This window comes from Dipodomys ordii, unplaced genomic scaffold (assembly GCF_000151885.1).
Source record: "Dipodomys ordii isolate 6190 unplaced genomic scaffold, Dord_2.0 Scaffold126, whole genome shotgun sequence".
NCBI classification, from domain to species: Eukaryota; Metazoa; Chordata; class Mammalia; order Rodentia; family Heteromyidae; genus Dipodomys; species Dipodomys ordii.
The window spans coordinates 5884414-5908304 of NW_012267342.1; the positions used below are offsets into that span (position 1 = coordinate 5884414).

Sequence of the window (23891 nt, forward strand, 5' to 3'; positions counted from 1 at the left end):
AATTAAGAGAAATAGCTTTAGCTTTTTGCCATTAAATATAGTGTTGGCTGTAGGTTTGTTATATGCAGCCTTTATTATATTGAGGAATGTTCCATGGATTCCTAGTTTTGTTTTGTTTTGTTTTGTTTTCCCAGTGCTTTCATCATAAAGAGTGTTGGATCTTGACATCTACTGAGATTATTATGTGGTTCATATCCTTCTTCTTGTTGATATGATGAATTATATGAATTGATTTTCATATATTAATCCAGCTTTGAATCGCTAAAATGAATACTGTTTGGTCATAGTGTATGATGTTTTTGAAGAATTTTTTAAGTCGATTGGCCAAAAATTTTTTGAGAAGTTTTGCATCGATGTTCATCAAAGAAATGGGTCTATAGTTCTCTTTCTTTCATGGGTCCCTGCATGGTTTGGGGATGAGGGTTATGATGGCTTCATTGAAAGAATTTATTAGTAAACTTTCAATTTCATTGAAGGATTCGAGGAGTATTGGTGTGAGTTCTTCTTTGAAGGCCTTGTAGAATTTCGCTGTAAATCCATCCTGTCCTGGGCTTTTCTTAGGTGGGAGGTCTCTTATTACTATTTCTATTTTGATGCTTGATAAGAGTCCGTTAAGTTGGTTTAAATCATCTTTGTTTAGTGTGGACATGTCAATATTTGCTAGAAATGTGTCTATTTCTTCCAGATTCTCAAGCTTATTAGCATAAAGTTTTGAGAAGTATGCCCTTATATTGTTCTGAATCTTGGTTATTTCTGTGGTGATGTTACCATTCTCATCTCTGAGTTGATTTGGGTGTGTTCTTGTCTTTTTCTTATAGGATTTGCTAAGGGTCTGTCAATTTTGTTATTTTTTTTTGAAAAACCAACTCTTTGTTGATTTATAGCTAGCTCCTGAGACACACAGTGTAGCCTGGAGCCATTCTCAAGATTTGCATGTACTGAGTTTCCCATTGTTTTTCTTTGACCCTCTGCAGCTGGGGCTGCTGCCTTTGCCACAGAGGGGTGGGGTAGCCCCTGGCTCTGTTTACCCAGTGAAGAAGTCACCTGGCCAAGGGTGTCACTTGCATTGAGTGAGAAGAGCAACTTTCCCAAGAGGTGGAGCTGAGCCCCACAGGTCAGTTCCCTTTGACCTGTTGAATGGCTCTTGTCTTCTTCCAAGGCCTGAGTTACATGCTACCTGCTCTGGCCCAGTCTTTGTTAGTATCAAAGATGGAGTTCTTCTCTGGTGGTGGGGGAAGGGCTACTTTTCTCAATGCTGCTACTGTTGAGGAGTGAGGATGTCTTGTGGAGTACTCCCACCTTTTCCTTTGTTTCTGAGCCATCCAAGTTCTGTGACTGGCTGTGGCCAGCAGGATGAAGATTTCCTCTCCTTGCCAGTTCTTGTTGGTGGTAAGTAGAATTTGTTCTCACACTGTCTCTGGCACCTCTGTCCCAGGCTCTGTGTGTTGGTATGGTGGCCATGGCAGCAGCAGCCACCTCCGCTGCTGCAGACACCAGCAAGTGCAAGAATCTGTCTCCTTAACCAAGCTCCCTGAATTTTCCCTCTCAGGCCAAACTCTCTGTACTATGATGGCATGTGTGACTCTCTAGCCTTGGACTTTTCACTGGAACACTAAAACTGGTTTCTAAGCAAGAGCTTGGTTAATCCCCAGCTTCTCCTCCACCATCCCCAAACTTTCTTTCTTTTTTTTGTGGGGGGGGGGTTTCGGTCATGGGGCCTGAACTCTGAGACTGGGCACTGTCCCTCAGCTCTTCAGCTCAAGGCTAGCACTCTACCACTTGAGCCACAGTGCCACTTCCGGCTTTTTTCATTTTACTTATGTGGTGCTGAGGAATTGAACCCAGTGCCTCAGTCATGCAAGGCAAGTGCTCTACCACTGAGCCACCTTCCCAGCCCCCAGCCCCAAACTTTCCTTCACACCAGAATCCATTTGTACAAGCAAAATGTTCATATCCATAAATTTAGCCTCTTTCCTTAAAACACACATCAATAAAATACATTAAGATATTATATTTTGTAAAGCAAAAAAAAAAGAATACCAGCTATAACCCCAGTGAAGGATTGGAATGTTCTTTTATGTTTGAATATTTTACTTTATAAATCTTTTGTAGAAATTGGAAGCAATACGTTTCTTTTGACAAAATAAAAGTATCTACCAAGCCTCATACTTATGCAGATGCACTGGCACATATTGATTCTTTTGCTTTTATTGTACATTATTACTTTTTAAAAAATATTCAAGAATGTCTAGAAAATAAAGAAGTATGGAGGGCCTAGTCCTCACAGTTTGAAAATGTTGAGGTCAGAGTCAAGTTGATGAGAATTGTAACTTTGTTCTGTCACTCACATGAAAAAAAATTGAGGTGAAATTTGATGACAGAGCCTATAACCTAGTGACTTAGGAAGCTCAGGTCTGAGAATTCTGGCTCAAAGTCAGACTGGGCAGAAAAGACTATGATATGGTTATCTTCACTTAAACATCAAAAAGCCAGCAGTGAAGGTGTAGGTCAAGCGGTAGGGCACAAGATTTAGGTAATAAAGCCAAACAAAAAGTGTGGCCCTGAATTTAAGCATCAGATCCTGAATAAAAAATACATTGAATTTTTCCTTTAATAATGGAGGGAAAGTGTGCAATTAGTAAAAATTTGGAATGATTTGCATAAAGTCTTATTGTACTTGTGTGAATAAAACTAAATAGTGAATGTCAGTCAATAAGAATAGGAATAATCTGAGCTAAATATAATTATATACTCTCTTTCAGCATGATAGAGCTGGAAATGCAATCTCATTAGTGATGAGTAATTCTGAACATTATCATGAACTAGGTATTATTATTATCTCCAATTTATACAGGAATATATAAGCAAAGAAGAGAGATTAATTGGTAGCAAAAGACTATGAATATCCAGGCAGTCTGAAAATGCACACAAACTCTTACAGTCTGTACTGAGGATGCTATAGAAACTAGACTGATTTATAGCTCAGAAACAGTTCCTCCCCCTCCATCCTCTGGTCAGTATATGGATACTTTTAGATTGTTTTCTCCATGGAGGTTATCAACTCCCTAGCTCTCTGACTACTGTGAATCTATACTCAAACACTGTTGTTTCCTTTTCAAATATCACAATCAAATTCTACTCCCTCAAAACTCTTTATAAATGAGTCCAGTGCAACTTGTTAGGGTGCACCCACAGAGATTCTTGAAAATATTAGAAAGAACCTGTTATACAATTCTGCAACAGATGGTTTATTTCCCATCAGCAAACAAAAGATCTGTTGTATCACCACAGAGTTTCGGCTGGATAATTGTTCTCTGAATATGAAATTTTTCACTCATCCAAAAGAAATCTTTACTTCAAAGGAAGAAAAAAGGAAGCTTTTGAAAATAATTCAGCTGGACTCTAAATGATGTGGGACATCTGCTAGCTGGGGAAGAACCTGGTCACTCTGTCCTCATTTTGAAACAGCTGTAGAATAGATGAAAGCACAGAGTCACATCCCAAGTTACTGAGGTGGAAGAATTTCCAAGTGCTTCCTCAGATACTGTTTATCTCTTTCAAAATTTCTTTCATTTCCTTTTGTTCACTCGTCATTATTAAAAGAAACTGGAAACGTAGGAGAGAAAGCTATGTATCTACAGTTTTCACATCCTACTTCTTAGTTCCGATTGTTCTAAAACACTTTGCTATCATCTATTCTCCACACACTATTTATTTCATATTTGTCTTTGCCTAATGAGTGCCACTGATATATGCTCTATTTCCCTAGTAAGTCATTCATAGGCTCTTATTGCAGAAATGGAATTAAAACTTTTGTTCTGAGCTCTAATTTCCATTAGTAACCATGTTTTAAAATTATCAACTTCTTTGCTTAATACTGATGTTTGTTCTCCTGTTTGTATCTTTATTTTTCACCACTAATGAGCAACAGAAGATACTTTGGTTCAATGTCAGTGACTGCAAAACTGAAAAAAAATAACTAAAATCAATAAGAAATTATTTTGCAGCAGAAATACTGAACATACTAAACTAGTTAGGTACATAGAATTTACCTGCTCCTTCAGGCTAAGAAAAGATATTTATCTCACACCGAATGAATTGAATATAATTTATAAGTTATAAATTGTAACAATGCTATTCACTACAATAATATACATTACTTAGTTTATTTATGGTTTTAAAGTATTTTTGACTTTGTGGAATCCTTTCAAAGTAACATTATTTATTGTATAGCTTCAATTTGTTTATTCTTTAGGATAGGTAAGTTATGTTCCTTTTTAAATTTGGAATTGTTTACTTCACTTTGGAATGCTTTTCAGAAAACATAGGCATGTGCTTCAGTATAGAATCTGTGCAGCAGATGAAAATTATACCATTTTCATGCTTTAAATCTTATTCTTGCACACATCCATTTCTCCTACATTTTTAACAATGCTTCCATATTAACAATGGTAGACAAGATGAATGGCTGCTTTCTAATGCTAGTCAACAAGTAATACTGAGTTCTGTTTAGAAGAGGCTTGTATATGACAGAACTCCTCCTCCTGCTGCTGCTGTTCCTCCTCCTCCTCCTCCTCCTCCTCCTCCTCCTCCTCCTCCTTCTTCTTCTTCTTCTTCTTCTTCTTTTTTGTTCTTTCCTACAATGTTATAAATTCTCATTCTCATTTTTTAGAACTAGTTCTTCCACATTACATTATCACCATTCATTGATAAACTAGGAATTAGAGAATTATTCCCATTACAAATATTTACAGGGCTAGGTTCAAAATACCTAAAAACTGCTTGCTTTCATTCTGCTGTTAGCTCAGACAAAACAAATAAAGAATAATTTGGAGTATGACCCATATATTTTCTGCCTAGTACAATTTACATACAACTTCTGAATTTAATAGGAACTTCTGATTCATAAGAGAATAAAAAAATATGCATGGTATTTCTTATAGGTAAATATAGTAATATTAGAAAATTAATACTCTATAAGTACAATGTGCTGAATAGAATATGTATATTTAAATAAAGTGAATTATCTAATATTAACAATGTAATTCTTTTATAACCTATATCTATTTCAAACTTCTTAAAATAGTTTCTCAATTGTAAAATGAGACTTTGTGTTGACTTGGCAGTGGTTGGGAGATTAGGACTATGCATTGGGAACTAAGATTATATTTTATATTCTAATAAAATACAATCTGTTTTGTTGCATATAAGTAGAAGAAAAGTGATTGGACATGGAAATGGAGTAAGAGTAGTACAAAGAATAACAAGTGCATAAGAATAAACATATAAGGATATATTATGCAAGTATAATTCTTTTCAAGATCTTAGTATATTTGATCTAGTTAAACCTCTTCCATTGTTCTCCTCTATTCCCCTCCCAATCCTACTCTCAAGTTGCAGGGTTCAATTTTCACATAATATAAATTGAATATAATCATTGTACTTGCTCACCTTTCCTCCTGTCATTCCTGTGCCCACCTTATTCTCATTACCCCTCCCCCCCCTCCTCAGAACATGTTTCAGCTTCCTGGTATTCATTTTATTTTTCAAAGGATTAACAACATTGGTCTTCTCTTATAGGTATACCATCCTTTAATTAATTTGTGAGTATATGCTATAACCCTGTGTTTAATTATGTTATTTGCAGGAAATGAATCGACCTAAAGTGAAGTATATCAGGTGAAGTAAATCAGAGAGACAAAGGACACATATTTTCTCTCATATGTAGAAATTAAATCCAAAATACAAACTTCGGATACTTTTTTTAAATCTAGGTTTCCTTGATAAAGAGAAAACCTGAGACCAAAGATTTTGTAGTTGCAGAACAAGTTTCAGAACAAGTTATCCACTTACATTGACCAGAAATCTCATCTTTTGGCTCTTATCCAGTGACAATTCCACAAACCTATGCCATCTAAATTTAACGATCTATTTTTCATTACTCTTTATTTTTCCCACAGGAAGACCCGCCTGTATCTGTGCACTGGGATTTACTGGACCAAATTGTGGGAAGACAGTCTGTGAAGATTTTTGTCAACATGGAGGAACCTGTGTTGTGACCATTGGGAATCAGCCCCACTGCAACTGCCCGGCTGATTACACTGGAGACAGATGTCAGTACTGTAAGTGCATGACACTCACAAAGGAGGAGTTGGCAGCGTGGTGTAATGTTCACGCTGAAAAGCCTTCTTGTAACTCTGCTCTCTTGGTTTCAGCCATTCCCTACTATTCCATTTCATTCCCTCAAGCTTAAGTACCTACTTAAATTGTTTTTTATCCCTTTCTTCATGAGTTTTTATCCTTCTTACCCATTTCCAGATTAGACTCCATGGCCCATTCCTTTTATACATGTTCAATTCTCTTGCTTCTTCTTCTTCTCTGTTGTACTGTCCTGGAAGAATTCATCCATGGATACTGTAGTCACAACTCTACCTCTGGAATCAATGGTAGTGCAACTAAAGGGAAACATAATTGTTTCTGCTGGTCTCACTTGAATTCCCAAAATAGAGCTGCAGGTATTCTCTGAAGGTTTGCCACTTCCATTCTCCTTGTCCTCAAATTACAAGAACTCCCCAATTTACCATCAAAATGTAATAAAACAGCCATCACTATCAAATATTTTATTTTTAATAAAAATGACTTTCCATTTTGCATATATTTGTTGAACTCTGTATTTAGAGACTCTGCTCATAATTCATTTTCTTTCATTAGTTATATGAATTCATTTAATCTTATGAGCATTCTAGGTATTAGTTTTATTCTTTCTTATTTACTGAAAACAATAACAAGGAGAGAGAGCCTTTGAATATCAGTCAGACAACAGTTATGAAGCCAATATTTCAACCTAGTGAATCCAACTTCAGGACACATAACCTTAAAACACAATACTTAGTATTTTATCTACAGATGATTTGTGAACTTTTGAAGACCTCAAAGAGCCTAACCTCAGTTTCTGAGGATTCTATGAAGCATATGCAATAGAAAAAAATTAACCTGCATTCACTGGAGTATCTGAAGAAATCAAAATGCCTTGTCCCTGATATTGCATGTGGCTACATCTACCAAAGTTGTAAAAGAATTTAATTTTCAATTTCTTTTTTGTTTCTGAAAGTTTATTCTTCTTGTGTGGGGCCAGGCTCTTCTTGGTATCTATAAATGCCAATACCCCCAGCTCAATAACTGTTTTTCTATCAGTGGTCCAGATTTCTTCTTTAAAAATGTCAATCTTTTAAAAACATATGTTCTAGTTACACAGGTGTCCATAATCATATCAGACTACTTCTATCGTATCACCCGCACTCATACCACAACACACAACTACCACTAATTTACTTTTAAAAAAAAATTGGTACCAGAATTTGAAGTCAGGATTTTCCTGACTTCATGTTGCCTGTTGAACTATTCTTTTATCATTGGAACCACTCCCCTAGGCTCGCATTTTTTTGAAGGTTTCTTTCACGCCTCAACCTTGGCTTGCTTTCAACTGTGATCTTTTGGGTCTTAGCTCCATGAATAACAAGGATTGCATTTGTGAGTGCCTGGCATAGCCTAAAGACTAACTTTTGTTTTATTAGGTGTGTGTGGGGAGGAGGGTCATTGGGGTTTGAACTCTGGGCTTCCCACTTGCTCTAGTTGCTGTGATGCTCTGATGCTGTTGATCTACTGCTTGAGCCATGCATTCAACTTTATTCTTTCTCTATTTTTTATTTATGACATCTTTGTTTCTTTCTCTCTCTCTCTCTCCCTCTTTTTTTAGTTGGTTGTGGGGCTTAAATTCTGGGCCTAGGAGCTGTCTCTGCGCTCTTCAGCTCAAGACAAGAGCTCTTGAACCACAGAACCATTTCTGGTTTTCCAGTGGTTAACTTGTTTCCCTTATTTGCAATAACTAGTATATGTCTGGGAAAGTAGAAAAGGCCAAAAACTATGTACGGTATGACCAGATAAGATGATGTTAAGCAAAATGAATCCCAAGATTGGGACACAAGTTTTGTTTTTTCTTGCTTGCTTGCAATTGTTTCTAACATATTTATAATTTACCATGTGATTTTTTTTTGTTTCTTTGTATGTTCCTCCCCCACAGTATAACCCCTGTTTACACTGTATTTGATAGTCAGTTCCCTGCATCTTGTATATACATTTCTCTAATTTGGGGAGGGGAAAGGAAAAAACAAAATGCTTAAATAAGGATATAGGTTGACCTATTGTTAATAATGAGATGTACAAGAAGGCATGCTGAAAACGAACTTTACAATTTAGGGGGGAAGGGAGGTGATAGTTGTGGAGGTAGAAGGGAAAGGATGGTCGGGGAAACCAAAGGAGGAGGCAACAATGTTTGATAGGAAGTGTACTCATTACTTTGCTCATGTAACTGTAACCTCGCTGTACAATATCTTTACAATAAAAACATATTTTAAAAAGTCTCATGCAAGCAGGGTGCTGGTGGCTAGCTACTCAGGAGGTTACAATCCTAGGATTGCGGTTCAAAGCCAGCCCGGGCAGGAAGTCCATGGGATTCTTATCTCCAATAAACCACTAGAAAAGCGGAAGTGGTGCTGTATCTCAAGTGGTAGTGCCCTAGCCTTGAGCTGAAGAGCTGAGGGACAGCGCCCAGGCCCAGCATTCAAGGCCCACAACCAAAAAAATAAAAAAAGTCTCATGGATTTTCCTGCCCGGGCACACTTTGAATCTCAATCTTCAGATCTCAGCCTCCTGAGATGTTAGGATTACAGATGTGAGCCATCGGTGCCCAGCTTGTGCTTTTGTTTCTGAATATTAACTAACTGTACAAAGGGATTATGATCCCAAAAGTCAGGTTATGAGTACAGTGATTCCTGGACAATGCCACCACGTCCGCTGTTCTCCATTTTCCCTATCCCCCCATCCCTATCTACAAGTAACATTGTTCATTTTTTACACAGTGTACATTGACTGCAAAAGTAGTCATTGTATAAGGACTCATGATTTCTTGTTGCTTTACAACTCTATCAGTTTTACAAGTGCTAAAGACTTGGATAGGAATAAACAACACCAAGCATAGATTCTCATTCTGGTCCATTCTAAATTTGTAACCTGTCCTTAATTCTAGAAAGACAACATGCATAACTATATCAATAGAGGTGATGCCATCCTCTCTGGCATTGAGACTATACACATGCAGGCATTTCTTTCCAAAATTATTCATGTACTCTCTATTAGAATTAACATTTCTTTCCTCTAAATTTTCCTATAACGACTTCATTTTCTTTCTTCTGACTCCGAATAATGTTACTTTGCATTTTTGTTCACTGCATTTTCCTCTATTATGGAGCCTCTTTGAAACTTTATCTATCAATGACACTTGTCAATAAATAAATAAGCAGCCACACAGATAATGAAGAGTACCGAAGAAAAGTTAATGAAAACAAACCAAGTTAGCGTACAAAATTTATCATCCGGTATGTATGTGTGGCTAACTTCATGCAAGTATGTATGTCTTTACTCTCTTTGTTCCCAATTGGCACATTATTATCCAACATGGTGGATATTTCCCCTTCTGATTGTTTTATATTGAACTATTTTTGTAAAAATCTATTGTAGAATTTTGTATTTATTATAGAAATTTATATTTTTGTGAAGGGTGAATTTATTTGGCTCATATTTTAATTGAAAACATAATAGAATCATAGTATACAGTAGACTGATGCTTTATAAAAGGCTACATTACAATTTTATTATCACTATTAGCAGTCAGAGCACTTCCCACCTTTTACTGCAAAGCACTTATTAAAATTAACCAATTAATCCTTAGACAGAGGTTAAATAACTTGCTCAATGTCCCAAAGTAGTGATATTATAGTCAGAATTGCACCCCAGGTGTTGTTGAGCAAGATGTCAACAAATATTTCTGTAGCATGGTGATGCTGTTTCCTGACATCTTGCTAAACCCAAGGCCCACGTCATTAAAATGACAAATCCAGCAGCTGACAACAACATAATACATTTAGGATCTATTAGATGTGAGTCAGTAAGGTTCAGGGGACCTGGTGTTATGTCAGAATTCTATCCAGCATATAGGAAGTCTTTCCTCTAAAAATAAAATAATGACAAGACGGTTCATTACTATGCCTAATTAAAAGTCCATTAGTGGGATTTAAATCATCAGTTCTGAGTTGTGCTGAGTAAAAATACTTTACAACTCTAATAGCAATATAAAATCCAGAAGTCTGAAATGCATCTTGATTTTAACAGCAGCAACTCAGAGAAAAGATACAGAGATAAATAATATCCAAAATAAGTTAGTCTTTTTTTGGAGGGTGGGTGCAAGGTATTGGGGTTTGAATTTAGAGCCAGGGAACTCTCTCTTCTTCATGTTAGTGTTTCACTTCAGCCACAGCTCCACTTCTAGCTTTTTGCTGGCTAATTGGAGATTTAAAGAAAGTCTCCTGGACTTTACTGCTTTGGTTGGCTTTGAACTTCAATACTTAGATCTCAGCCAACTAGTAGCTAGCATTACAGGCATGAGTCACTGGCACTCATTAAAAATTTTTTTTAAGTAAGTTAATAAAGATAAATAAATGTGGATACATTTCACACTTTTCTGAAGCAAGGATTTCTAGGAGAAATAAAAAACAACAACAACAAGCTTGGTATTCTGCATTTAAATCTAGATGTTAATTGTGAGGTCAACCATAACAGTATTGTAATTAAATGGTATTAACATTAAGGCAAAAGGTCCCATTAGGAACAACTAAATCTGTATCTTAGTTTGAAGTAGTCAAATTGAATAAATGACCACCTGTTTGTCCTCTCATTGATACTTTGCAAGGCCTCTAGTAATCTGCTTGGGGAACTATTACAATTTTAATTAGAACTCAACTTATTAAAAATAATAAGTACAGACATTATGCAGCAATTCTTGTTTATACACTTAGGAGTACCTGAAAATAAGCCAATGATATAATATGGTTATAATTGGTATCAGACTCATAGCATGTTAACTAACAATAAATAGTTGTAGGCTATGGTAGACTGCTTACCCACTCAGTGGAAAGCCTTGATTTCAATCCCCAATATTACATAACAAACATAAACAGTTATGTGCTATGGGTAAGTGACTATTATATTAGATGTCTGATAGGTTATTTTTCACAATATATCTTCTTCTAAATTTTTTTTTTGTAAGGGTGATGGCAAAGTGGTTAAAGTTACATAGGTAAGGTTAATTACATTTCTTGTTGTTATCCACTCCCTTTCTTTCTCCAATTTTCCTTCTCCCCTGATTCCTCTCCCCTACCCAAGTCATTAAGTTCATTTCCAACATAGTGTCTTTTGACTATTGCTGTTGCAAGGTCCTTTGTCTCACTATTTTGTTGTTCTCCTTCTGTTCCCCAAATCAGATAAACATATATACAAGACACTGGGTACCAAAATAATAAACAGTGACAACAGTAGATAAACCAAAGGGGTAAAAAAGAAAAAAAGAAATAATTTCAAAGAGTACATTAAAAACAAGGAAAACAAAGAAACAAAAGAAAACTACCTTGGGCTGGGAAGGTGGCTTAGTGGTAGAGCGTGTGCTGTGCATGCATAAGGCCCTGGGTTCAATTCCTCAGAAGAAAAAAAGCCAGAAGTGGCACTGTGGCTCAAGTGGTAGAGCACTAGCCTTGAGCTGAAGAGCTGAGGGACAGCACCCAGGCCCAGAGTTCAGGCCCACGACTGGACCCCCCTCCAAAAAGAAGAAAACCACCTCTTGTTTCCATATCTTGGAGTTCATATGGTCATATGTACATAACTAGTGAGCTATTGTGATCCTCTGCTCAGACTATCTTAGACATACACTAATTATTGCAAATGAGGGAAACCATACAGCATATGTTTCTTTGGGTCTGGCTTACTTCACTTAATATGATGTTTTTTCCAACTCTTTTCATTTCCTTATAAATGTGGCCATGCCCTTCTTTCTGATGGAAGCATAGAATTACATTATGTATACATACCACATTTTCTTGATCCATTCATCTACTGAAGGGCATCTGGATTGGTTCCCTGTCTTAGCTATCATAAATAATGCTACCATGAGCATAGTTGGGCTGGTAGCTTTAGTTTGGGCTTATTAGTGATCACTTGGGTAAATGCCCAGGAGTGGTATTGCTGATCATTCAGGAGCTTTATGTTTAGTCTTTTGAGGAACCTCTAAAACATCTTTGTTCATTAATCAGCAAGTCAGTGTCTGTGCTCATAAAACACCTGCCTTTTTGTTAGCCTTTGTGTGTGTTAACATTTGTGGGGCTTAAATTTGGGGCCTGAACACTGTCCATGAACTCTTCTGCTCAAGGCTGGTGCTCTGTCACTTTGACACAGTGCCACATCTTGTTTTCTGGTAGTTATTTGGAGATAAGTCTAATGGACATTTCTTCCTGGGCTTGCTTTGAATCTATATCTTCAGATCTTAGCCTCCTGAGTAGCTCAGCATAAAGCCTGAGCCACCAGCACTGAGATAAATATAGAGCTAAGTATAAAGTTTTGTTGATCTTGTTTTGTCAACCATGTGAGCCTTAGTGGCTGTGCCAGAGTTTAAGTACTGTAGGACATGGACAAAGTTAATATAGTAACTACTGTTCATATAGTAGATAGCTGTATATTTGTTTGTCATCAATGAATTTATTAATCTTTACTTAATGAATACTCAATGATTTAATAGAGAAATTTAGCCTATGCTTGCTATGGGGACAGAAGTTCTGATTATATTTTCATATTTTATGAAAAAGAAATGTTAGGTTTATTAACATTTTTTATATTTTTATTTATAGTCTGTTAATAAAACCTCACAATTTGATGACTATCTCTTTATAAGTACTTGTTTGCTAAAACAAGCCATTGTTAGACAGCTTATAAATAGACAAATAGTCAACCAAATTATTATTTCTAAACAAAACCTGAATATTTCATATGGATTTATATGGTACTAAACATTATCATGATAGTTATAGTAGTTAATTTTAAACAGCTTTGACAATGATCGAAGACATCATTGTTTAAATGTATCTTGCAATACCAGTCAGTCCAGAACTCAAATACTGGTGATCATTCAAAGTAATCATAGGTGTCAATCATAATATTTTCTGTAATTTTTCTTTCTTTCTTTCTTTCTTTCTTTCTTTTTTCTTTCTTTCTTTCTTCCTTCCTTTCTTTCATTCTTTCTTTCTTTCTTTTATTTTGTCGGTTGTGGGGCCTGAACTCTGGGCCTGAGTGCTGTCCCTCAGCTCTTCAGCTCAAGGCTAGTGCTCTACCACTTCAATCACAATGCCACTTACAGCTTTTTCTGCTTATGTAGTGCTGAGGAATCAAACCCAGGGCCTTATGCATGCAAAGCAAGCACTCTACCACTGAGCCACCATCCCAGACCCTAATTTTCCTTTCTAAATTTCATATTTCTCTTCTATCTGAGCATTCAGAGATGGCATTATTTTCTCAGGATAGTTGAGGTAATAATTTTCTTTGTCTTTTCTGAAGAAATACTCCAGATATATTGCTATTTCTAGGAATAAATTGTAAAATGCTAATTTTCTTAGAACACTTTCTTGATGAAAATGTATCAGCTCTAATCAGAGTTTTGCACACATTTTTTCCTCTTGTGAATAGTTAATTGGCATACCTGGATTCAATGTTTGCCTACTTTATTAAACTCTTCTATGAATCTTGAAAATATACTTATAATTATGTATTAAATTTAATGATTAAAATTCTTAGGACTATGTAAAATGTCACAGGAAAGTGAAAAGTATAAATTCCAATATTTCTTAATTTTACTTTTTTATTTCCTGATTTAATATTTCAAAGGGAAGATTCTCAAAATTCTAAGGAAATTTGTATATTATTTTATGTATTTTGCGTGCTAAACCATGCTAGATGCAAAAGTAACTCTTATTTGATGCTATTTATTTCAATTGAAGGAAAACCTTTGATTACCTCTGTTAAGACATTTAATCATTCAAATACATTATCAGAAATCTTTTGAATATTTTATCTTAAATTAGTTAGAAGTGAGTAGTAATGCTTAGAAAGTCTCCCTTTGTGATCTCTTGGCTGCTATTTTGTCTTTTAATATATCCAGATGACCCAGAGCTGATTGTGACTATTAGAGAATTGATCAGTCATGTCAATAGTTAAGTGTTTCCTTCAAGTGTGAATCAATTATCAGTAGATGAATAAAACTATATCCATGTGGTTGGAGTGAGAGGAAGAAAGTCATCTGACATGTGAACTCTGGTTCAGACTGCTGTGTTTCTGAGTCCTGATAGTGTAGTGTTTGATAATGTTTCTGAGTGTAAAAGCAGAATATGACTAGTTTCAGTTCTTATAATCAACACAAGTGCAGAAATTTCAATGTTAAATGCATCCAAGGGGAAAACAACAACAGATCTATTATGCCTTACAGTACATTTGTGAATGTGTTTATCTAAGCACAATGATAAGTTTTGAGCACAAAGGTATAGTAATGAATAAGGTAAGCAAGTTTATTCTTGAGATATATTCTTATTTGGATTTGAAATTTTATTTTTCTCCTTTTTATGTATCATCTTGGCTACTGTGCCTTGGCCTATTCACTTTAAAAGAAGATAGTACTATTTAAAATAATTACATGCAGTTAACATGGGGAATAAAGCTAAAAAGGTTTATCATTGTTAGAACCTTTTTTTTTTTTACTGCAATGTCCATTATTTTTAGTCAAAGTAAATTCTAGTTGGCCATAGTGAGATAGAGGGTATGCTTGTTGGGATCTGTAAGAATTAAATCTTGTCATAATCTTAGTCATGTGGCCATTAAGCTCTTTAATTAAAAGAAAACAGAAGGGTATCCTGGAGAAATTAATCAAGTAAACCAGGTAAGGTCACATTATTAGCTTGAAAAACAACGGGACATAGTTTTCAAGTCCACACTATTTTTTGCGAGTGATTTTCTTTATCTGATTACATCATCCTGACATAAGTGTTCTACAAAAGTTTGTAAAATACTATTGGCAGCTCTCCTAAACATTATTCTACATGTTATGCATATGTATAAGCAGTCATAAACCTATCTGTAGGGAGATTCAGCAAAATTCACAGAACCTACTACTCCTGAACACAACTGAATAATGTTCAAAATTGTGTATTTTAGAGAAATTGGTGACTAGTTCTCAAAATGAGTAGAGTTCAGTATGACTAGTCCTCACTGTGACAATGATCCAATTCTAATTTGTTGTTTTAATTTTTGAATATTTTAAAATTTATTGTAATGGTGATGTTACATGAAGGCTATAGTTATATAAGTATATATAGTGAAATGAGTAAAATTCTTGTCAAACAATGTTATCCCTTCCTTGTTTTCTTCTGCTTTCCCTCTTCCTTCCAAATCCCCCTCTCTAAGTTGTAAAGTTCATTTCCAGCATGATGTCTTGTGAGTTTGCTGTTGCATTGGTTCATTATTTGTCTTTTGTCTAATTTACTGGACTTTCCTCACTGTATATGTATGTGTGTTTGTGAATCTGTTTGTGTGTGTGTGTGTGTGTGTGTGTTTGTCTAAATACAGAGTAGAGTCTTAAATTATCAAATTCTTAAAGCCAGTTCACAGACCTTCAAAATCCATTGGAGCAGAACAGTAGTGTATAGTCATGTAATTACATAATTTATTGTCCCTTGTAGATAACTAGTCTATATTGTCACACAAAGGCTCTCTAGGTACCCCCTTATCCTTTCTGAGTGTCTTCAGCTCTTGTTTACCAAGTATTATTTTAGTCTGCTATTTTTCTTTAAATTACACACTTCACAATTACAGTATGAATAGCCCAGTAGCAACTATGAGCTGATAGCTAAATGTCTTAGCAATTACCTTTCAATAGAAGGGAATATTTGAGAATGAACTTAAATACAGGGAGTTATTCAAAATGTGCTTTTCCATAAATATTCATAAGCCTGTGTATATAAAAATACATATATAACATTTGAACTAGTAAGTTACTGTAAAAAAGTTAAGTAAGTGTTTCTTTGTACTTCTGATTGCCTGTAAAAGAAAGATTTAGAAATAATGTGTAGAGGAATGGGGTATAGTAAATTCTATATTGAAAACTACTTTATATCTGTTGCAGAAAATAGTCACTCACTTATTTTCTAGTTACACAAACTACCTAATTACCATATCAATACTCTGTAATTACATATTCATCATTGTCCTCTCCACTACATTTCATGATTGTGTTTGGTGCTACTAGGTAGCTCTTAGTGTAATTGTCCTATAGAAGTTATAACAATTTTTCCATTGTGAATATAAAGTGCTATTATATAATTTCATGGTAGTCTCTACTTTCTTAACAGAAGTAAAATACAATTCATCATCACTTCTCATATTCAGAACAAGTAAATTATGATGCTTTTCAGGTCAGCAAAATAATCAAAATTTGTGACATAGAATTTCCATAGACAATAAAACCTCACTTAGAATGTAACTATATATATATATATATATGTGTGTGTGTGTGTGTGTGTGTGTGTGTCTATGTATGTATGTATAAGTACTTTTCCACATATACTGAACTTAATTTTGAATCTTTTTTTCTTGTATTAGCTTCATAATATTTGGCTCACTGAAAGCTAGTTTTTTACTCTTTTGAGGATTATTTTTTTGTGTGTATAGTTTTTTACATGTCAGTCTTCAACTAGTAGCCAAATGTAGACTGGACACTTCCATTTCATTTAAACATAGGTACATGTTTACATGTGTAGTATAGGTACTACTTAAAATTATTTTAAAGCCCTTAACTTGCTTCAAATGGTACACATTATGGAATATTTTCTTCTGACTTGGGACAAGAAATACTTTCTTTTGTAGAGCCCTAAGCATCTCTGCTTATTTAACTGACTATTTGTTCTGGAGCAGAACCAGGTGAACAGCTGCACACAAAAGAAGCCTTCTCATACATTATTATTCATATTTTGATAAATTAGTAAACATTTTGTTGAATTAGAAAGTACTAATGAAGTAGGTCTTTCATTAGATTAATAGCTGAAGAGACAAAATATATCTAAATATAGATAATATTTGAGAGTTTACAAGGGGTAAACAGATGAAAACACTGCATGTATGTATACTATTATTTGTAGATGTTCGTGAATTCAATGTGGTTTAGCAAGAGAACAAAAGAAATTGAAGGTGATATTTCTATCACTTATAAATCCTCATCATCTTGATATTGAAGGAATTGTAGAAAGGCTGTGAAAGAACTGATAACCTGTGATAGAACTACTCAATCTAAAACATTCTTCCTGGACTGGCACATCTTCTATGCCATGGTACCATTTGAAACAGCATCTGGCACTTGAAGAGATTGAATTTGTTTGTTTTATCAATTTACACATATCCAATGCTTGTGTAGTAATATGAACCTAAAATAATAAAGTAATTTATTAAGTAACATCTACTTTCTTCTGTGTTCAGGAATCTTAGAGTTGAGAAAGTGAATAGAGAAGGTTTTAGAAACTAAAAATGAAAAAGAAAGTTGGAAGAATGGGAAATAGGAAGGGAAGAACAGGAGGACATAAAACATGAAATAAATAAAACAAAAACATGCCCATAGAACTGTAACTAGAGAACAGACAACAATCTAGGCTAATATATAAATCAACAACTTCAAGATGCCTTATATTTTATGTATAATATCAGAAGATGGAAGACTCATGGGCAGATACTTACAAGCAGCTTTACTTGAGTTAGAATGTCCTGAATAACTCTGACCCTGACCTTTCAACTCTGCATAGAATGTTCAGCATGAAAAGTATGAAAAATTGAATGTTTTCACATTTGAATATCTATAGAAATTGATCCAGATCTGAAATGTATGTCCTCTTTCTTAAAATGTGAAAGTGGCTTGACTGAATACCATGTTATTTAGAATTTGTTATTAAATTTAAATCCAAATATATGCTTATTTTACAAACTTGTCCAAAGCAAACATTTCTTTTATATTATTTGGATTCCAAATTTATATTACAAAGCCAAACAACTACCTTGAATAATGTACCCTTAATTTGTTATGAAAAAAGTATGGTACAATAGAAAATCACCTTTAGGCAGAAAAAGCAGGCCATGAATTCTTTTAAAAATATTGTCTAAAAAGAGAAAATCTACCTAGCCTACTTAGCAAAATAACATACTAATAGAACTTGCCTTTGAGCTAAAAGAAAAAAAAAACTCCATCGAATTGCAGTTTACACAGAAAATTTGGGAAATTCAGGGATACATTTAATAAATTACCATTAGGTATTCATACTGGTTTCAACCAACATTCATTAAAAAACACCGCCTGCATACATGATACTGCAAATGATCCATATTTAATTGTGAAGGTAATGTACAGAGGTTATTGTTACATAGGTCAATTAATGAGTACATTTCTTTTTGAACACCATCCCTCATTTTCTCCTAGTATTTTCCTCTCAACCATTCTCCCCCAGTTGTATAGTTCATTTCCAACATAGTGTTCAGTAAGTATGAATTAGTTCACCCTTTTCTCCACTTTTGTTTCTGTGCTTCCCCTTTCCCTCTCCAAATCATATAAACTTACATACAATACAAAGGGCACAGAAATCAAAAACAGCAGCAAAACAGGGAAAAAACACAAGAAAATGAGGAAAAAAAGAGAGAAAGAAAGAAAAGAAGAAAGGAAGGAAGGAAGGAGGAAAGAAAGAAAGAAAGAAAAAGAAAGAAACAAAGAAAGGAAAGAAAGAAAAGAAAAGAAAGAAAAAAAGAAAAGAAAGGAAAGCTCGAACAGTACAATGAAAAATCCTCTGTTTCCATTTCTTGGAGTTCATTTCAATAAGCATCATTTTGTATGACCATAGGCCCATAGCTATTGAGCCCTGTGATCCTCTCCTCTTCTTTATTATATTTTTGTTTCTCTTCTTAATGACTACTACTAAACTTTTTTCTGTTTTTCTTTCGATTGGTCATGGGGTTTGAACTCAGCCTGGGCGCTGTCCATGAGCTCTTCAGCTCAAAGCAAGGGCTCTACCATTTGAGCCACAGGGCCATTTCTGGTTTTCTGGTGGTTAATTGGAGATAAGAGTCTCATGGACTTTTCCTTCCCGGGCTGGCTTTGAACCACGATCCTCAGATCTCAGCCTCCTGAGTAACTAGGATTACAGGCATGAGCCACCAACGCTCGGCTCTCATATGACTTTGTAATAGATAGATAGATAGATAGATAGATAGATAGATAGATAGATAGATAGATAGATAGATAGATAGATAGATGTGTGTATATACACATATACATATACACACATATATGTTTACATACATATAAATACATATATGTGTATATATACATATAAACATATACACATATACATATGTGTGTATATATACATAAGCACACACATATATACACATATATATGTATATAAGCACATACATATTCATATACATATATATTGCATCCATCATTTTCTGTCAACATTATTTCTGGGAGACTTGTCCACATTATTGCCTGTGATGACTGTGTTTTCATTTTGTGCACACTTCATCATGTCAGTGAATCCCATTGTCCATTCTTCTGATGGACCTTTGGGTGAAGTTCAATGTGGGCCTAGTTATAAAATCATTTCTCTGAGAATAGTACACCTTAGTTGGAGATGATTGTATATATATTCATTCTCAAGTAGAGTTCATGATGTTAATTATTTTCTAGATTGTTTGAACCATTATTCGCTTCCACTTATAGTAGATGAGAATTGTGCTGTTGTCAATTTGATGGCATTTGTTTTGCTGAAATGTTAATTTGTATTTTTTGCTGACTCTTCAATTGCACTCTCACATCCTTTTACACTTATTCCAAGTTTTCTGTAATCTGTGCGTTAAAATTATCAATATTTAACATATTATAAAAGACATTCATTATTCCAAAGTATTAAGCAATCATCAACCTTTGGAATGTTAGCCACACTGTTTGTGTTTTTCATAATTTTTCATCTTTTTAGAGACTTGGTTATTGAAAATAGTTCAAATACTTAGATTAAAAATCATATTTTAATTAGAGTGATTAGTATTGGTCAAAGACTAAGTTGGACTTTCAATTTAATTGAATCCATTTACTATAGATGCTTCACCAATCAATACAATCTCTCTGGTTCATTATTTCTTATATTCCCTATATTCCAGATTCTAGTTAGTGAATGAGTGCCATGGGCACCATGTAGAGCCCATTCCATATCTAAAAGTTCTAATACAAGAATGGACACCAGGTAATGTTGGCATATAAGTCCTGTGTGGTTTCAATGAATTATTTGATATGGAAATTGTAGAAAACAGCATAAAGGAAAGATCTATGTCACATCCCACAGCTGAACCAAGACTCCCAGATGAAGTTTGACAGTTACACACAATACTAAGAGAGCTCTTTGTCAATGAAAACCCTGATGAAGGTTGCTTCAGATACTGACTAACGCAGGTTATCTAATGAAAATTGTTTCCAGAGATAAAGGGATTGAATAAATTTTCAGTGAATGATTACATGGGCTGTTATTAATACATTTTTCTTGGATATCCACAGAATTTTTGTTGTAGGCACTGTAAGTACCCAACCAGTACAATTACAAATCCATAACACTGACTTAATTTTCAGTTCTTCTAGATTCTAACCTTTTGAAAATGTTACTTTTCTTACATGCAATCCAAATGCATATTAATAGGCTCAAACATTGAATATAAATGAGATGCCTTGGCATAATGCAATAGCAAGTATAAGAATGCTTGCAATAAATTTCCATAAATATGAAACAAGACTGTCAATAAATTTAATTTCTGTCTGATTTAATAAAAGGCTAAATAAGAACACAAACATGAAAATTATAAATGATGTTTTAATTTTCCTTACTCACTATAATAGTCATACAGCAGGTTAAAGGGTCTAAATTTTGATTTTTAATCTCAGCTAGTCTCATTTAACCTTGCTACACAACAAAGTAGCTAAAGGAAATTGCAGCTCATAATTATAAAATCAGAGATCTATTCAATCAGATATGGTTAAGGTTATTTGCATTATGAATATGAATATTTTTAAATTATGAAATTATGTTATGTTCATAGATAAATATACATGTAGATATATCTGATTTTTGAAAGGCAGAAGCAATATAACTAAATTTTAAATGGTTAATTTAATTTTTCAAGATCCGATATAATAAGATAATAGACCTTGTTCATATTAAAGTAATATATTATAATACTGCAAGAGCTATAGAAATATTCTATGGAAGTTTTCCTTTGTTGTTTGCATTAATCAGTTAAAAAGCATCTTTTAAAGTAAAAGGTTTAGATGACTAGCACTGATTATTTCTCTGTCTGATGGGTTGCTCTCACCACAGATGAGTGGAAGAACATATCATCCTTTTTTTCTAGCATCTTTCCTCCAGGAGTTCAAAGAATACCCTGTCCTAGCATTTAGAAAATGCATGAGTCTATTTGAGCACATGAGTGTTGGTACAAAAACAATACTTCTTTACAAAGTATTCTGTCCAAATGAAAACAAAATCTGAGGAAGAGCAATGCTAATTGATATCTAAAGAAACCAAGATTTTTTTTCTTCTCAGTCCAAACACAGTGATATTATTCATTAGAAGGAATGCTAAAGAATCTTTTTTTGCTTCAGTTTCATAATTCAGAACTGAGTTTTTCAGCTAATATGTAAAAAACTGTCTTCTCCATTAGAACATGAAAACAAGTCAACCGTAGACAAAACTAAAAATCATTAGAAATCAATTTATAAGAGAAGATTACTTTGTATCTTTGTGCAAGCTGTTTGAAAATATCAATTGTTTGGCATCTTACATGTTGAATGGCCTACTAATATTTATTATAACTTAAAAAGTACCTCATATGATTTAATCGTTTGCTTATGCCTTACTCCTAGATGTATGTCACCACTATTGTGTGAATTCTGAATCATGTACCATTGGAGATGATGGCAGCGTTGAATGTGTCTGTCCAACCCGCTATGAAGGATTAAAATGTGAGGTTGACAAATGCATAAGGTGCCATGGGGGACACTGTATTATAAATAAAGAGAGTGAAGATATATTTTGCAAGTAAGTAAATATCCAGTTTATTCATTTATAAAGGCAAACTCAAGAAACAAAAGACTGCCACTCATTTTGTCATACCATTGTTAAATGACTCCATATATTGACCACATATATTGTGTATATATATATATATGTACATTATATCTATATTCCTGTATATCCCTAATATATATATGCATATATATACATACATATGTACATATATATGTACATACATATGTACATATATATGTACATATGTATGTATATATATGCATATTACACAATAAAATTAGAAAAAATAATGTGACTTGGAAAGCAACTAAAATGGAAGTGTTCACGTTTGATTTTGTTGCATTGCCTCTTGACCTTTGGCTTTCAGACTAAGTGAATTGAAAACAACAGATTAAAGGGTAACGCCATTTAGTTTCTATCAAGAAACAAGTTTATGCTACTGAGGTCACAGATCAATCTTTACTTCATACTACTTTTAACAGCCTTTATAAAGAAGGGCACTAAAGGACTGTATTCTGTCACTTGCCTTGCTTAGGAGTAAAATAAATGAAAAGACAAGATAGAAAAACATGCCATAAAGTGCCCATGCCACAGCTTCTACTGAGAGACCTACAAGCATGCCAGATGAATTATGTTGCTCTGCCAAACGAGGCACAATAAAATTTTATTACTGACATCGACATTTTTTTTAGTTTTTACTTACTCACATTTTAGAATTTACTCTAAAAGATTTGTGTCATCATTTTGAATGACATTTATTCAAACGAGCCAACTTGTTTGCTGGAAAGTACATTATATTTAAGTAATTAAAAGTATGAATGATGTGTTAGTGTGTATCTTTAATATGTACATAAAGCCAATTACACTTTTATATGTGTTTTACTCCTCAAATCAAACAAAACAGATCTTTGTAGTCACACATTAGCCTAGCAGATCTTTAGTTTACTTTACAGGTATCTATATCTGTCTATCTATATTCCTGTATATCCCTAATATATGAATATATATATATATATTCATATCAATGATGCTTTTATCCAAATAGACTATACAAGCTTCTTTACAGCTCATTTTCCAATACAGTTTGTTGAAGTCTGAGATTACAGTTTTTGTCTTTTCAAATATCTCTTTGGAAATCTATATGTTGAATAGATACATTGTGGGACTTTAAAAACAGGAACATGGCAGTATTGAGTTTATCAGTCTATATACAATATATATTAGTCTATACAGTTCTCAAGCAGAATGCTTTAGGCCTATAGGAAGTATGCTAAATGATTATAGTTTGTTTCCATGTATATAATGTTTTACTGCTTAACATTAGAATGATATATGCAGTTATATTGAAACGTTTTCTTTCATAGATGCAGAACAGATACTAAAACAAAATTCCAACAGAACTCTAGTAAACTTTTTTTTGCCTAAGTAAGAAAATTAAATCAGCATGTATCCTTGGATCATAGTCACTTGTTTTTGTAAAAGCTAGACTAGGTTTTGAGTATTATACTTAAAGTACAGCTAATTACATATTCTCATTTCCTCTGGACATAAAGTAATATTATTGAAGAAAGACGAGTAGTCTTATTCTGAGTAGTCTAAGATCTACTCATTGGATATCAACCTTTATGAGAATTCTTTGTTCATGCATGACAAAAGATATTTCACCTTTAAAATGGGGTATGTTACAAACTATATGTATATCTGTATATACCATATACATTTTGATAAAAGAAAATTATTCTGAAAATATTAGCCATACTCTTTATTTATTGCTATTGTAAAGATGATGTACAGCATGGTTAT

The 23891-nt window shown here is 34.0% G+C and overlaps 1 protein-coding gene across 1 annotated transcript in view; it reads left to right on the forward strand.

Annotated features, from left to right (window-relative positions):
• Nucleotides 1-23891, forward strand: part of Lrp1b (low density lipoprotein receptor-related protein 1B) — a 1500426-nt gene that overhangs the window by 1430438 nt on the left and 46097 nt on the right. The window contains exons 83-84 of the mRNA XM_013030060.1: nt 5961-6122; nt 21923-22097. Coding sequence (XP_012885514.1) covers nt 5961-6122; nt 21923-22097 — 337 coding nt within the window. The remainder of the gene's footprint in view (nt 1-5960; nt 6123-21922; nt 22098-23891) is intronic.